Raw genomic sequence first — 17,767 nt, 5'->3', positions numbered from 1 at the left:
AGACAGAGCCTCACTGTATCGCCCTCGGGTAGAGTGCCGTGGCGTCACACGGCTCACAGCAACCTCTAACTCTTGGGCTTACGCGATTCTCTTGCCTCAGCCTCCCGAGCAGCTGGGACTACAGGCGCCCGCCACAACGCCCGGCTATTTTTTTGTTGCAGTTTGGCCGGAGCTGGGTTTGAACCCGCCACCCTCGGCATATGGGGCCCGCGCCCTACTCACTGAGCTACAGGCGCCGCCAGGATAAAGACTTTTTAAATATAACAACAATACCATTAGTATGCCTAAAAATAATAATTACTTAGTATAAGCTATCTAGTCAGTGTTCAGATTCTCCCTGTTCTATATACACATAGTTTGCTAACAGTTTTTATTTACTTATTTATTTTTTTTGAAACAGAGTCTCACTATGTCCCCCTTGGTAGAGTCCTATGGCATCACAGCTCACAGCAACCTCGAACTCTTGGGCTTAAGCGATTCTTTTGCCTCAGCCTCTCAAGTAGCTGGGACTACAGATGCCCACCACAATGCCCAGCTATTTTTTTTTTTATTGTTGGGGATTCATTGAGGGTACAATAAGCCAGGTTACACTGATTGCAATTGTTAGGTAAAGTCCCTCTTGCAATCATGTCTTGTACCTGCCCAGCTATTTTTTGGTTGTAGTTGTCATTGTTGTTTAGCAGGCCCAGGCTGGGCTTGAACCCACCAGCTTTGGTGTATATGGCTGGTGCCTTTACTAACAGAGCTACGGATGCCGAGCCAAGAGTTTTTATTTAAAATCGAAGTCCTATTTAGGATCAAGCACTGTAATTGGTTGATACAGCTCTTATGTCTTAGTTATACAATAAATCTCTTCTCCTCTTATCTTTTTCCTTTGAATACTTTTCTTTTTTTTCCTTTGATTTTTTTCTTAAGCACTGACATATGCAGAGCAATTTCTTGAAATTTGGGTTGACTATGCCTAGCAATTTCTTGTAATTTATTTATTAAAGAAACTGTATTATGCAGATTTTCCAAAAGTCTAGATCAGTACTGTTCCATAGAAATATAATGCAAGCCATATATGTAATTAAAATCTTTGTAGTAGCTACATTAAAAAATAAAAAGGAAATAGATGAAATTAATTTTAATAATATATTTTATTTAACTAAATGCACTCATCTGTCACTTAATAACAAAGATATGCTTTTAAAAATGTGTTATTAGGCAATTCCATAGTTGTATAATCATCATAGAGTGTACTTACACAAACCTAGATGGTATGGCTTACTACACACCAAGCCTATTGCTTCTAGGGTGCAAACCTGTACAATATATTACTATACTGAATACTGTAGGCAGTTTTAACACAATAGTAAGTATTTGTGTATCTAAAAATGTCTAAACATAGAAAAGGTCTAAACAATGAAAATAGAGTATTATAATCTTATTGGGACCACATTGTATATGCAGCTTACCATCGACTGAATCGTCATTATGGAATGCATGACTGTATATCCAAATATTATCATCTCAACATGTAGTTAATGTAAAATTATTAATAAGATAGTATATATTCTTTTTAATATTAAATATTAGAAATCTAAGTTGTCTTTTATATTTATAGCACATACCAATTTGGGCTAACTGTATTGTAAATGCTCAATTGTTGCATTTGGCTAGTGGCTGCCTATTTAACAGAACAGGTCTAGGTCTAGATTTTCAGATTGGATCCCTGTAGTGCCATTTAGCATGTTCTTTTTTCTTATGTGTGTAAATGTATTTAGATTTTCTTGTCAAATTTTTACATTTGATAATTTTTTACAAATGAAATTATGAGCCTCTTTAAGGATTAAAATTTTTTTTATTTGTGTTTTAGTGCTGCTCCAGAGGAATATAATACAGTTGTACAGAAGCCAAGACAAATTCTATGTCAGTTCATTGACCGAATACTTACAGATGTAAATGTTGGTAAGAAATCAATTATGCCTTATAGAAACTATATAAATTAGACTGTTTTCCATATGTGCAATGTTATATTAGCTTTTTTCTCCATGTAGTTTTTAGATATAACACTGTTGTTTATGATAGTTATTAATACTGTTTTCAGGCAAGTTGTTTGTTAACCAATGTTGCTTGTTGCTTGTGATTTAGGCTTTTTTTTTTTTTTTTTGAGACAGAGCCTCAAGCTGTTGCCCTGGGTAGAGTGCTGTGGCATCACAGCTCACAGCAACCTCCAACTCCTGGGCTTAAGCGATTCTCTTGCCTCAGCCTCCCAAGTAGCTGGGACCACAGGCGCCTGCCACAACGCCTGGCTATTTTTTTGGTTGCAGCTGTCATTGTTGTTTGGCAGGCCCAGGCTGGATTCGAACCCGCCAGCTCAGGTGTATGTGGCTGGTGCCTTAGCCGCTTGAGCCACTGGCACCGAGCCGTGATTTAGGCTTTTAATGTAACAAAATCTGACTCTCTTGCCCAGGCTGGAGACTGTGGTGTCATTGCTCACAGCAACCTCAAACTCCTGGTTTTAAGCCTCCTCTTGCCTCAGCATCCCAGGTAGCTCAGACTATAGGCAGCTGCCACCAAGCCTGGCTAATTTTTCTATTGTTAGTAGAAATGTGGTCTTACTCTTCCTCAGGCTGGTCTGGAACTCCTGAACTCAAGGGATCTGCCACCTCAGCCTCCTAGAGTGCTAGGATTTTTTTTTTTTTTTTTTTTTTTTTTTTTTTTTTTGGTTTTTGGCCGGGGCTGGGTTTGAACCCGCCACCTCTGGCATATGGGACCAGCGCCCTACTCCTTGAGCCACAGGCGCCGCCCGAGTGCTAGGATTTATAGGTATGAGCCACTGCGCCCAGCCTGACTTTAAAATAATTCTGTTTTCCTCTTTGTTATCTAGATTTTCTACTGCTTTCAATGAGTTCTTCTTCAATATCAAATATTATACATAAAAAATATTTGACCAGGCTTGGCGCCTGTGGCTCAAGCGGCTAAGGTGCAAGCCACATACACCTGAGCTGGTGGGTTCAAATCCAGCCCAGGCCCGCCAAACAACAATGACAGCTGCAACCAAAAAGTAGCCGGGCATAATGGCAGGCGCCTGTAGTCCCAGCTACTTGGGAGGCTGAGGCAGGAGAATCGCTTGAGCCCAGGAGTTGGAGGTTGCTGCGAGCTGTGATGCAATGGCACTCGACCCAGGGGAACAGCTTGAGGCTCTGTCTCAAAAAAAAAAAAAAATTTGACCAGTTCCAATCATAAAGACCCTGTTTTAATTAAGTCTTGTGCCAATAGTAGAGATATAACAAATGCCACAAAAAACTCTTTAGATAAGAGTTTGTGCCTTCTCTTATAAGAGGTAATAGTTACTAAATTAACTATTTGCCTGTTTGTGCCAATCTAATAGAATATTACCAACTTGGCTAGATAGTGTCACATCTATTGTATTTGTTGAAATTACCTGGACAGGATAATAGAGAGTGACATATGGGTTCAGGGTTTGTAATTTTGATTCTGAATTTGGCATAGATAGATTTAATGACTTATAGCCATTTAGCTTTTCTCACTTTGTTGTCCTTGGTAGAGTGCCATGATGTCATATAGCTCACAGCAATCTCAAACTCTTGGGCTCAAGTGATCCTCTTACCTCAGCCTCGTGAGTAGCTGAGACTATAGGTACTACAACACTCAGCTATTCTTAGAGACGGGGTCTTGCTCTTGTCTCAAGCTAGTCTCGGACTCCTGATCTCAAACAATCCACCAACTGGCCTCTGCCTCCCAGAGTGCTAGGATTACAGGTCTGAGCCACCATCCGCAGCTTTTTTTTTTTTTTTTTTTTTTTTTTTTGAGACAAGGTCTCAATCTCTTTCCCCGGGTGAATATAATGGAGTCATTAGATCTCACTGTGATTCTCCTGCCTCAGCCTCCCGAGTAGCTGGAACTATAGGCTACCATGCCCAACTAATTTTTCTATTTCTTTGTAGAGATAGGGTCTCACTATATTACTTAGGCTGGTCTCAAACTCTGGCCTCAACTAATCCTCCTGCCTTGGCTTCCCAAAGTGCTAAGATTACAGTCATGAGCCACTGTGCCTGGCCTTAGATTTCTTTTCAATCAGTACAATTATGAGTTGCTGAAAAATAACAAAGGACTACTAAATACTTACAAGATGTTTTTTCATACAGTACTCTCTCTGTTTGGACTACTTGCCCTTTCCCTCTCTGCTTGACCAAATCCTTTTCTAGGAATCAATTCTTCTGGATTAGTGCAGTTACCATTTTGTATTAGAATCAATAGTTTATTTGGTTGACTCACTCACCAGACTGTGACTGTGAGATTCTTTTTTTAATACTCAGATTTAGCACAGTGCTTGGCATATTGTAGGCCTAAAATGCATGTTTGGTGAATGGATGTATTCAAGTGATTTTACATTTAAACATTTAAAATTAGACAAGATTATAGTGTTTAGCCTCATCAATCTATCATGAGTATTGTGCTGGACATAATTTTGGTCACCAAAGTCTGATTTCTTAACAAAAGCACTATTATTTACTATGAGTCTTTAAAATGAATTTTTTATTGTTTTAGTTGCTGTAGAACTTATAAAGAAAACTGAGTCTCAGCCAACCTCTGTGATGTTACTTGACTTCATTCAGCATATTATGAAATCCTCCCCACTTATGTTTGTTAATGTGAATGGAAGCCATGGGCAGAATGAGGCCAAAAGCAGTTGTATTGGTAAGTACTGCTATTCATGCATTTATTTGCAGTCTATTTTATGAAATCTAACTTCTTCTTATCTTCTGAAATATCACATATACATGATTACACTTGTTTGGGTCAACTTTGCTATAAATTGAGGGAGGAAAATGGTAATGGTTATTTTTATTTCTTGTATCCTTATTGGCTTTTTTGTTTGTTTTTGAGACAGAGTCTTACTCTGTCACTCAGTCTGGAGTGCAGTGGCACAATCATAACTCATAGTGGCAACTTTCAAGTCCCTGGTGCAAGCAATACTTCTGAAGCTAGGACTACAGATGTATGAACCACCATGCCCAACTTAGTTTTAAAAAATTTTTGTAGAGACAGGGTCTTACTATGTTTCCCTAGACTTGTCACGAAATCTTTGCCTCAGGCTATCCTCCCACCTCCCAAAGTGCTAGGATAACAAACGTGAGCCACTATGCCTGACTGATTCTCTTTTTATTACCAGAGAATAGAAGAGAAGTAATCACATTTGTTTATTTGTCATTGAACACTTTTACACAATTTTTTTTTTCTGTTTTGGTAATCTCTTTCTTCTAGATCAGATATTGGCAATCTATAGTTTATAGGTCAGCTGCCTATTTTTGTAAACAAAGTTTTATTAAAACATACTCATGCTCACTTATTTACTAATTGTAAGTACTATATAATACAAAGGCAACTTGGGCAAGCCAAAACTATTTAAAAAAAAATTTACTGACCCCGGGTTCTTTCCTTCTTGCTCTACTACTTTTGTCCCTTTATTGGTCTCTTTATAAAGAGATGCAAAGCAAACATTTTTTTTTCCTGTGTAATGGTTAAAGTATTTAAAATTTTTATGCTTGAATTTCAAGACTTAACTTTGATACATGTCCCCCAAGAAGCCGTTTCTGACCACTACTCCTGACTCTTCAGGACTAGCTTGGTTATTACTAAGTCTTCTGCATTTCTCCTATAATCAAGGTTATAAACTGTATTGTTCTCACTTGTTTATTTGTATTCTGTGCTATAGTATTTTTTTTTTTTTTTGTAGAGACAGAGTCTCACTGTACCGCCCTCGGGTAGAGTGCCATGGCGTCACAGGGCTCACAGCAACCTGTAACTCTTGGGCTTATGCGATTCTCTTGCCTCAGCCTCCCGAGCAGCTGGGACTACAGGCGCCCGCCACAACACCGGCTATTTTTTTGTTGCAGTTTGGCCAGGGCTGGGTTTGAACCCGCCACCCTCTGCATATGGGGCCGGCACCCTACTCACTGAGCCACAGGCGCTGCCCTGCTATAGTATTTTTTAAACCCAATAGTTATGAAATTACTTTAAGGAATTATTAGCATTTAAGATGAAATAGACTAGAAAATATCACCAATATGAGTAGATACTGTTTCATGAAATATAAAACAAATATATATATTTATAGTATGGTCATAACATAAAATATATTTCTTTGTTGCAGTCAAGAAGTTCAGTGGACTACACTATGGGATTTATGAGAATAGGACTAATTTATTCTTGTGTACCTAAGAAAGAGTTGCCACTCAAATTTTTGTTAAGGGTGGCTACCATTTATTGATCACTTATTACATTTATTATCGTTATAGTTCATTTTGGGAACTATATTGAGTATTTTAAATATATTATCTTATTTGATCCTCATGGTAACTCATAATTTTTTTTTTTTTTTAGAGTTTTCACAATGAATTTATTCAGTAAATATGAAACAACCGTTTAATTTTTCTCATATTTCTGCTTTTATTTTTATGAATCTCCTCCTTTATATACCTAAAAATATTAGAACAAGAACAATCTTAAAAGAATATTTACTGAGTTTTTGTTTTACTCACTGGAGAAGAGTAAGGATGATCATCTAATGTGTTTTGTTTTTTCAGTCTCATTTTGTCACCCTTTTGGGCTTAAGTGATCCTCTTGCCTTGGCCTCTTGAGTAGCTGGGACTACAGTTGCCCACCATAATGCCTGGCTGTTTTTAGAGACAGGGTTTTACTCTAGCTTAGGCTGGTCTTGAACTCATGAGCTGAGGCAATCTACCTGCCTCAGCCTCTCAGAGTGCTAAGATTACAGGCATGAGCCACTGTGCCTGGCCTAACTCATAATTATTATTATTATTCCTTTTTCATAATGAAATTACAGAGTTTCAGAGAAATAAAAAGTCTACACAAGTAATAAATGGAAAACTGGGATAGTATCTGTCTGACTCCAAAGTTGATAGAGGGATATCTCAGAAATATCGTGGGTGCAGTTACAGACCATTGCAATAACATGAATATCTCAATGAAGTGAGTCACATGAACTTTTTGGTTTCCTAGTGCATATAAAAGTTATACTTACATTATACTATAGTGTAGTAAGTGTGCAATAATATTATGACTAAAAAACAATGTACATACCTTAATTTGAAAATGTTTCATTGCTAAAAAATGCTAATAGTCATCTGAGCTTTTACCAAGTCGTAATCTTTTTGCTGTTGGATCCTTGGAGTTGAGGATCTTGCTGTCAATTAGGCCTTGGCTTAAGGGAATGTTGTGACTGGTTTGATCTTCCGTCCAGACCACTGGAACAGTCTCCATATCACCAATAAGGCTGTTTCAATTTCTTCTCATTGGTGTGTTTACTGGAGTGGCATTTTTAACTTCCTTCAGGAATTTTTCTTTGCATTCACAGCTTAGCCAACTATTTGGTGTAAAAGGCTTACGTTTCAGCCTGTTGCAGCTTTTGGCATGCTTTTCTCACTAAGCTTAATTATTGCTAGCTTTAGATTTAGAGTGAGAGACATGTGACTTTCATTTGAACATTCAGAGGATTGTAGGATTATGAATTGGCCTAATTCTAGTATAATTGTTTCTCAGGAAATAGGGAGGCCCAGGGAGAAGAGAGAAATGGAGGAACCACTTACTGGTCAGGGGAGCAGTCAGAAGATATATCACATTTATCGATTAAGTTCATCATCTTGTATGGGTGTGGTTTGTTGCAATTATAATAGTCATAACACAGATCAAGGACTATAGATCACCATGACATATATCATAATAATTTAAAAGTGAAATATTGTGAGAATTACCAAAATGTAACACACAGACACAAAGTAAGCATATCCTTACTTTGGATCACAGAAACTTTGATCACGCACATAGGTTTTATGTTTGACAGGCAGACCCTGATAGAATTACTTAAAACTTCAATTTGTAAAAAAATGCAGTATCTGGGAAGCACGATAAAATGAGGTATGTCTGTATTCTAAACTACAGGGTATCCCAAAGGGGATATGTCCCCATGTCCCCATCACCATAAATAAGAAAAATTAATATACTCATTTTATATTTTTTATATTTATACATCAACACAGATATTTTATAAAATTTTGTGATGAATATTTTGTAAATAAAGGTACAGTTAGCTACAATTTCCCATTTTCCCTATGGGGGAAGTATGTCAACCTTTGGGACACACCGTATTATAAAATGTTTTCATCGTGAAGAAAATATTTTACCCTATTTTATTAGTGAAGTTTATACTTTAACAATCATCAAGCATTGAGCAGGTTAATTTTTAATATACTTTTTTGTTTATTTCAAAGAATTCAGTAATTGGATCATAACAAGACTTCTACGGATTGCAGCCACTCCATCTTGTCACATGTTACATAAGAAAATTTGTGAAGTCATCTGCTCGTTATTATTTCTTTTTAAAAGCAAGAGTCCTTCTATTTTTGGGGTACTCACAAAGGAATTATTACATCTTTTTGAAGACTTGATTTACCTCCACAGAAGAAATGCAATGGGACATGTGGAATGGCCAGTGGTTGTTACCCGATTTTTAAGTCAATTAGATGAACACGTGGGATATTTACAACCAGCACCTTTGCAATTCATGAGCATGCAAAATTTAGAATTTATTGAAGTCACTTTATTAAGAGTTCTTATTCGTATTATTGCAATTGTGTTTTTTAGAAGGCAAGAACTCCTACTTTGGCAGATAGGTTGTGTTCTGCTAGAGTATGGTAGTCCAAAAATTAAATCCTTAGCAATTAGCCTTTTAACTGAACTTTTTGAGCTTGGAGGCCTACCAGCGCAACCAGCCAGTACTTTTTTCAGCTCCTTTTTGGAATTATTGAAAAGCCTTGTAGAAGTGGATACTGACCAGTTAAAACTCTATGAAGAGCCATTATCAAGGCTGATAAAGACAATATTTCCCTTTGAAGCAGAAGCTTATAGAAATATTGAACCTGTCTATTTAAATATGCTGCTGGAAAAACTCTGTGTCATTTTCGAAGATGATGTGCTTATGCGGCTTAAGTCTGATCTGCTAAAAGCAGCTTTGTGCCATATACTGCAGTATTTCCTTAAATTTGTGCCAGCTGGATATGAATCTGCTTTACACGTCAGGAAGGTCTATGTGAGAAATATTTGTAGAGCTCTTGTGGATGTGCTTGGAATTCAGGTAGATGCAGGGGTAAGTCATTAAGATTACTTGTTATGTATTTTCTTTTTTTTTTTGTAGAGACAGAGTCTCACTTTATGGCCCTCGGTAGAGTGCTGTGGCCTCACACAGCTCACAGCAACCTCCAACTCCTGGGCTCAAGCGATTCTCCTGCCTCAGCCTCCCGAGTAGCTGGGACTACAGGCACCTGCCACAACGCCCGGCTATTTTTTGTTTGCAGTTTGGCCAGGGCCGGGTTTGAACCCGCCACCCTCGGCATATGGGGCCGGCGCCTTACCGACTGAGCCACAGGCGCCGCCCTGTTATGTATTTTCTTTAAGTATATGCATAAGTCTAAAGCATAATAATTAGAAAATGGAATATCTCTAATAATGATGTATATTAAGGAAATAATGATTTTCATAAGGATTTCAGAAGGATTTGTTCATTAAGTTGGTAATGAACTGCCAATGGAAGAGGATGTTTTAAGTAGAATGTGTGAAGTATAAATCTGTGGTATTAATTAAAAGGTGCTAGTTACCAACTTAATCACAGAAACTTTGATCACGCACATAGATTTTTATGTTTGACAGGTTATAATCAGTTACTATTAGAAAACCTATGAATAATTATTCATGGTAAATAGGGCCCCTTTTCTTATTTAAATAGGCAGTACAGTAAAATAGTCAGATATGCAGTAACTTGATTAAACATTTTAGTTTATCTATAAATCTTGCTGGATTTCTAGTATGAAAATGTTAGTAATTCCCTACAGAATTTTTCTTTTCTTTTTTTCTTCTTTTGAGTGGCGCTGTTTCACTCTGTCACTCTGGGTAGAGTGCCGTGGCATCATCATAATAGCTCACACAACCTCACACTCTTGGGCTCAAGCAATTCTCTTGCCTCAGCCTCCTAAGTAACTGAGACTACAAGAATGTGCCACCATGCCTGGCTGCCTACTTTTTAGTAAAGATGGGGTCTCACTCTTGCTCAAGCTGGTTTCAAACTTCTGAGCTCAAGGGATCCACTCACCTTGGCCTCTAAGAGTGCTAGGACAGAATTTTTCTTTGTAGGAATTTGATAATGGGAAAAATAGGTTATAGAGAGAAGGTTTTGTCTTAAGCCTTCTATAACTATAGAACCATCCTTAAAATATACATTGTGAAATAATATAGATTATTACCTTAGGTGTCTGTTTTACTTTGTGAGACTCTGAAAATAGTTTACCTTATTAGAAGACATGTAACTAACACCTAATGCATTCCTTCTGCCTATGAATAATATAAATACATTTAAATATTTTTTTAAACTTTTTTGTTTTCTCAGTACTTGTTGGGCCCACTGTATGCAGCCTTGAAAATGGAAAGTATGGAAATCATTGAGGAGATTGAATGCCAAACTCAACAGGAAAACCTCAGCAGTAATTTTGATGGAATATCACCCAAAAGGCGTCGACTCAGCTCATCTCTAAACTCTTTAAAAAGAGCATCAAAACAGACTGAAGAGTATGATGGTCTTTATTCAGTTTGTATTTAGTATTAAAAAAAACCTTATTCACTTTTAAAAATCAAGTTTAGTTAGGTGCTTTTATATAAATACGCAAAGAACATCTTTCTAAATGTAGTCAAAGGAATGCTTAAAATATTTTAGTAGTTCTTGTAGGCTATTTTAGTATAAAACATTTCATAGCTAACTATAATTACTTTTCATGCTTTTACATGCTTAATTTAACTTTAATATTAAGTTAAAAATATATTTAACTGTCTACAGTTTTAAAAATATTAAGAACTGTCTACAGTTCTGTCTAAAATATAAAATATATTTTACATTATAAAATAATTTAGTTCTTAATATTTTTTTTTTTATTTATTTATTTTTTTTTTGTAGAGACAGAGTCTCACTGTACCGCCCTCGGGTAGAGTGCCGTGGCGTCACACGGCTCACAGCAACCTCTTAACTCTTGGGCTTACGCGATTCTCTTGCCTCAGCCTCCCGAGCAGCTGGGACTACAGGCGCCCGCCACAACGCCCGGCTATTTTTTTGTTGCAGTTTGGCCGGGGCTGGGTTTGAACCCGCCACCCTCGGCATATGGGGCTGGCGCCCTACTCACTGAGCCACAGGCGCCGCCCAAGTTCTTAATATTTTTAAAATATTAAAAACTATAGACAGTTTTAAAAATATTAAGAACTAAATTATTTTATAATGTACCCAAAGAATTACCATATTTCAATCAGTCTTAATTGTTGGTTTAAATCTTAGTATAAATTTTAGTAGTTGATATTATATGGTATGTTTTGTTTTATGTTTGAACCAATTTTATATTGAATATGAATATCTTTCTACTGTGGTTATGATTAATTATAGAATTAAACATGTGGATATGAGCAAAAAGAGCATATTATGGAGTGCACTGAAACAGAAAGCTGAATCCCTTCAGATTTCCCTTGAATGCAGCAGCCTAAAGAATCCTGTTATTGAGACTTTAGAAGGAATCGCTGTTGTCCTGCAACTGACTGCTCTGTGTACTATTCACTGTTCCCATCAAAATGTGGCCTGGTAAAACAACTTCTTGGTTTTCTTGGGTGGGTTTTCTGTAATGAGCTTGGATTTACTATTTACTGGTAGTCACTTGATTCATGTAACCTTAGAACGCAAACTTATCACTGAAGTAGATAAAAAATTAATTTGCTATTGAATGCCTGCTTAATGCTAGGCATTGTGCTAAGCACTATACATATCACATACCTTTAATCTTACAGTAATCCTGTGAGGTAAATGCTATTATGCCTATTTTACAAATTAAAAGTTGAGGCTCAGAGAAATTGAGGCTCTTTTTTGTGGGAAGTATAAACTGACTTTCCTTGGGATACATGATTAAAAGTAGAACACATTCATGTATAACTCCAAAGCTAGTGTTCTTTTGACTATTCCATTTCTCACTTTGATGATAAGAGTTGGAATTAGGCCTTGTTAGAGGTAGATTTTTGGTTCAGTATTTTCTTTTCTTTTTTTTTTTGTAGAGACAGAGTCTCACTTTATGGCCCTTGGTAGAGTGCGGTGGCCTCACACAGCTCACAGCAACCTCCAACTCCTGGGCTTAAGCGATTCTCTTGCCTCAGCCTCCCGAGCAGCTGGGACTACAGGCGCGCGCCACAACGCCCGCCTATTTTTTGATTGTAGTTTGGCCGGGGCCGGGTTTGAACCCGCCACCCTCGGTATATGGGGCCGGCGCCTTACCGACTGAGCCACAGGCACCGCCATTGGTTCAGTATTTTCAATATAGGTTAATATTTCTATCAGAAGTGATAAGTAAAATATGAAATCTCTTTAAAGATTCAGTCTTATTTTTATTGCCACATTTTATTTTTATTTTGTTTATTTTTATTAAATCATAGCTATGTACCTTAATGTAATCATGGGGTACAATATACTGGTTTTATATACAATTTGAAATATTTTCATCAAACTGGTTAATATAGCCTTTATGGCATTTTCTTAGTTGTTGTGTTAAGACATTTATATTCTACATTAGTAAATTTCACATGTACCCTTGTAAGATGCACTGTAGGTGTGGTCCCACCAATTACCCTCCCTCCACCCATCCTCCCCTTATTGTCACGTTTTAGACCAAAATTCCTTATTAATTTTTTCATAATCATTTGTTCTACATTTTCTTACTCTTTTAACTAGCCAGTACAAAGTTTTTTTTTTTTTTAGTTTTTTTTTTTATTTGAGACAGAGTCTCACTTTGTTGCCTTCAGTTGAGTGCTGTGACATCTTAGCTCACAGCAACCTCCAACTCCTGGGCTCAAGCAATTCTCTTGACTCAGCCTACCGAGTAGCTGGGACTACAGGTGCCCACCACAAGCTGTTGCCTTTCATAGAGTGCTATTGCATCACAGCTCACAGCAACCTCCAACTCCTGGGCTCAAGCGATTCTCCTGCTTCCGCCTCCCAAGTAGCTGGGACTACAGGCGTCCGCCACAATGCCTGGCTATTTTTTGGTTACAGCCATCATTGCTGTTTGGCGGGCCTGGGCTGGATTCGAACCCACCAGCTCAGGTGTATGTGGCTGGCACCTTAGCTGCTTGAGCCACAGGCGCCAAGCCCTGACTGTTTTTTAGAGACAGGGTCTTGCTCTTGCTCAGGCTGATCTCGAACTTGTAAACTCAGGCAATCCACCCGTCTCGGCCTCCCGGAGTGCTAGGATTACAGGTGTAAGCCATTGCTCCCGGCCCCAGTACAAAGTTATGAAAGAGACTTTAAAGAAACTATATTAATTCAGATTCCATTAAGCTTGGAATTCTAGAGAACTTAAAGGAATAGATAATTAGGCCAAAGTCTACTCTTGTTGTACCATAGTATGAAGAAAGGGCTTACTAAACCAATTAGAAATTATATAGGCAGGTCTTCTGTCATTTTTAAGCCTGGTAATGTCACATTTAGGTATTCTAGATTAATTCTAATTCCCAAATCCTATGAGTGATTTAAGCCAACATAAAGAGATAAAATTTAAAATAATAATGATGTGGGCAGCGCCTATAGCTCAGTGGTTTCGGCGCCAGCCATATACACCCAGGCTGGCAGGTTCGAACCTGGCCCAGGCCAGCTAAAATCAACAATGACAACTGCAACGAAAAAATAGCCGGGTATTGGGGCAGTTGCCTGTAGTCCCAGCTACTTGGGAGGCTGAGACAAGAGAATCGCTTAAGCCCAAGAGTTTGAGTTTGCTGTGAACTGTGACGCCCCGGGACTCTACCGAGGGCAACATAGTGAGACTCTGCCTCCAAAAAAAAAAAAATAAATAAAATAAAATAATAATGATGAATTAATACAGTTGATTATTTGCTGTAAATTGGTTTAAGATTATAGATTAGCTTTATATTCACAATTTTTTTTGCTTTGATAAAATATTAGGTTTAACTGTAACAAAATTCATGTTAATTTCAGTGTTTTTAAAAAAATGTGTTTAGCTGCAGCCACAATTTCAAGGACTTTCAGCACAGATCTAAGAAGAAACTGTCAATAGTGATAACTTGGATGCCATTGGATTTTTACACAAGAGTGCTTAAGAACTGTAGGACTTTGTTAGAATCTGTTCAGAAAGCTGACCTAGAGGCAATCATTGATAATGTGGTGAAAATTTATGATGCATTGATTTACATGCAAGGTGAGTACATATAAGCAGTAGATCAGAATAACCTAATAACCTTTAAAGATAATCAGTATAGAAGTAGGCTTTCTATATTTTGCTTTCTCTTAAGATCATATGAATCTTTTGCCTTTTACTAAAGTTTTCCGTGGAGAAGTAGGCTTTCTTTCTTGCCTGAAATCTAAATGCACAAGTGTTTGGAATACTTAGGTTTTTGTTTTTTGTTAAATTTCACTTCCATTAAATTTGTTAATAATTTCTGAGTTCTGAATTTATTTGTGTAATATTTTGATTTATTATTCTTTAGTCAATAGAAATTACAACTTTTAAGTTTTTTGATTTGAGAATTTGAAGGATGCTATGATCCTTCTTTTGTGCATAGGTACATGTTTTCATAATGTCACACATAATTTATTTGGATTGATCTCTAAAGAATCCCTGTTTAGGCTGGTTGTGGTGACTTACAGTTGTAATTCTAGCACTCTGGGAGATCAAAACGAGAGAATTGCTTCAGGTCAGGAGTTCAAGATCAGCCTGAGCAAAAGCAATACCCCATCTCTACCAAAAATAAAAAAAATTAGCCAGGCATGGTAGTGTTTGCCAACAGTCCCAACTACCAGGAAGCTGAGGCAGGAGGATCTTTTGAGCCCAAGAGTTTGAGGTTTAGAACATTGTATCTGAGTGAGACTCTGTCAAAAAAAAAAAAAAGAATCCATAGCTCAGTGAGTAGGGCGCCAGCCACATACACTGGAATCTGCTGAACAACAATGACAATTGCAACCAAAAATAGCCAGGCGTTGTGGCGGGCTTCTGTAGTCCCAGCTGCTCTGGAGGCTGAGGCAAGAGAATTGCTTAAGCCCAAGAGTTTGAGGTTGCTGTGAGCTGTGATGCCACAGTACTCTACCAAGGGCGACATAGTGACACTGTGTTTCAAAAAAAAAGAATCCCTGTTGATTAGCATGGTGGCTCACACCTATAATCCTAGCACTCTGGGAGGTCTAGGTTGGGCAAATAGCTTGAGCTCATGATTTTGAGACCAGTCTGAGCAAGAGTGAGATGCCCTCTCTATTAAAAAAAAAATAGAAAAACTAGCTGTGCATTGTAATGGGTGCCTGTGTTCCTAGCTACTCAGGTGGCTAAGGCAAGAGGATTGCGTGAACCCAGGAGTTTGAGGTTGCTGTGAGCTAAGACAACATAGCACTTTACCCAGGGTGACAGAGGAAACTCTGTCTCAAAAAAGAAACTCTGTTTATAGAATGTTCATTATAACTCCAGTTGATATTTCAAATGTCTATATATATGTATGTATATATTTATATATATAGATATAGATATATACATGCATATATATATATTTTTTTCTTTCTTTTTCGAGACAGAGTCTCACTATGTTGCCCTTGGTAGAGTGCCATGGCGTCACAGCTCACAGCAACCTCAAACTCTTGGGCTTTTGCCTCAGCCTCCCAAGAAGCTGGGACTATAGCCACCTGCCACAATGCCCAGCCAGTTTTGTTGCAGTTGTCATTGTTGTTTAGCTGGCTCAGGCCAGGTTCAAACCCGCCAGCCTCAGTGTATGTGGCTGGTGCCATAACTACTGTGCTATGGGCACTGAGCCTCAAATGTCTATATTTTTATTTTTAAAAATACTCTTGAGTTAGATATGATTAAGGAAAAGATATAATTAATGACCTCTTCTGTGTTTCTATAGTAAAAAGTTCTTTTGAAGATCATATTCTGGAAGAGTTATGTGGAGTACTCTCAATTCCATGGATTTATTCCCATTCTGATGACTGTTTAAAGTTGACCACATTTGCCACTGGTCTTTTAACATTAAGCCAGAGGATTTCAGATAGCTACTGTAAGTGGGCACAGAATTGTGTCTATGTTTGTGATTTGTTTTGTTTTGTCTTAATTCATCTCTGTATAGGACTTCTAAAACTTACTTATATTATTTAATAATTAAAAGAGTATATTTTTAATAATTCATAAAAGCAGTTATATGAGTAAAAAGTAACAAATGACTGATACATCTCATTTCCTTTCTTACTGTAAAACTTTGAAATATATCCTTATATATCTTTACTTTCATTTAATACAATTATGAAATATTTGAGAAATACAAAAAAAGAGTGGAGGATGTACTAAACACTCTTATCCCAACTTCCACTTTATTATTTATTTATTTATTTGAGATAGAGTCTCACTTTGTCACCCTCGGTAGACTGCCATGGCATCACAGCTCATGGCAACCTCTAACTCTTGGGCTTAGGCGATTCTCTTGCCTTAGCCTCCCGAGTAGCTGGGACTATAGGCACCCTCCACAATGTTCAGCTATTTTTTGTTGCAGTTTGGCCAGGGCCGGGTTCAAACCTGCCACCCTCAGTATATGGGCTGGCGCCCTACTCACTAAGCCATAGTTGCCACCCAACCAACTTCCACTTTAAGAGATAAAAAATACTGGAGATGAAAGCCCTTCAATTGTTGTTCTATAATTTCATTTCCCTGGTTCTTTCTCCAGAGGTAACTACTATTCTGAATTTGGTATTGACTATTCTAATGAGTGATGTTTTATTTATTTATTTATTGCAGTTTTTGGCCGAGGTTGGATTTGAACCCACCACCTCCGGCATATGGTCACAGGCACCGCCCATGAATGATGTTTTACTTTACTGTCTATGTATTTATCCCTAAATAATATATAGAATTGTTTTGTCTTTTACAACTTGTATTTTGTTAGTCAACATTATCTCCATGAAACTTACCTATGGTGATATGTATGGCTCTAGTATGTTATTTAAACTTCTGACAAGTATATGAATAGAGACACTATCAAGGCTCTCTAGTAGATAATCAAGCTGTTTCCGATTTTTTCATAAATACAAACAAAATTTCATTGACTATATTTTCATTAGCAGAGACACTATCAAGGCTCTCTGGTTGATAATCAAGCTGTTTCCAGTTTTTTCATAAGGACAAACAAAATTTCATTGACTATATTTTCATTCTGACGCTATTGAAAAGTGTAGTCCCTAGTCTAATAGCATTGCTACCATTTAGGAAATTGTTAGAAATGGAAAATCTCATACTCCACTCCGACTTACTGAATCAGAATCTACATTTTAACAAGATAGTTGATTCATATGCATATTAAAGTTTGAGAAACACCATTTTAAGGTGTGGAATTGTTGGGTTGTATGGTTTGCACACCCTCAACTCTGTTCTGCTGTATTGTTTTCCAAAGATGTGCCAGCTTACACGCCTGTTAGCAGAATGTGATAATTCCTATTGTTTCACATTCTCACTGACACTTGACAAACTTTAAAATTTCTGCTATTTGGAAAAAATAAAAAATATTATGGCTTTAACCTTCTTTCTCCTTTTTTTCTTTTTTTTTTCACTATTGGATGGATATGATTTTCAATTTGCATTTCCTTGATTATTTAGTAAGTTTGTTTACAGAACTTTTCCAGGGC

General features: G+C 37.3%; 1 protein-coding gene and 1 pseudogene across 4 annotated transcripts in view; both read left to right on the top strand.

The window, feature by feature from the left end:
• Positions 1-17,767, top strand: part of ATR (ATR serine/threonine kinase) — a 158,750-nt gene that overhangs the window by 8,861 nt on the left and 132,122 nt on the right. For 2 of the 4 annotated variants that reach the window (XM_053598573.1, XM_053598575.1), the window contains exons 2-8: positions 1,859-1,950; positions 4,558-4,707; positions 8,301-9,175; positions 10,469-10,647; positions 11,507-11,698; positions 14,116-14,312; positions 16,003-16,152. In XM_053598573.1, the coding sequence (XP_053454548.1) occupies positions 1,859-1,950; positions 4,558-4,707; positions 8,301-9,175; positions 10,469-10,647; positions 11,507-11,698; positions 14,116-14,312; positions 16,003-16,152 (1,835 nt within the window). Of the gene's footprint in view, positions 1-1,858; positions 1,951-4,557; positions 4,708-8,300; positions 9,176-10,468; positions 10,656-11,506; positions 11,699-14,115; positions 14,313-16,002; positions 16,153-17,767 lie in introns of those variants that run through there. The other 2 variants (XM_053598574.1, XM_053598576.1) reach the window with 2 other exon arrangements.
• Positions 14,387-14,514, top strand: LOC128592804 (uncharacterized; annotated as a pseudogene).

This window comes from Nycticebus coucang, chromosome 8 (assembly GCF_027406575.1).
Source record: "Nycticebus coucang isolate mNycCou1 chromosome 8, mNycCou1.pri, whole genome shotgun sequence".
In the NCBI taxonomy this organism is placed as follows: domain Eukaryota; kingdom Metazoa; phylum Chordata; class Mammalia; order Primates; family Lorisidae; genus Nycticebus; species Nycticebus coucang.
The sequence above is the reverse complement of the archived record's forward strand: the minus strand, read 5'-3'. Positions and strand labels throughout refer to the sequence as shown.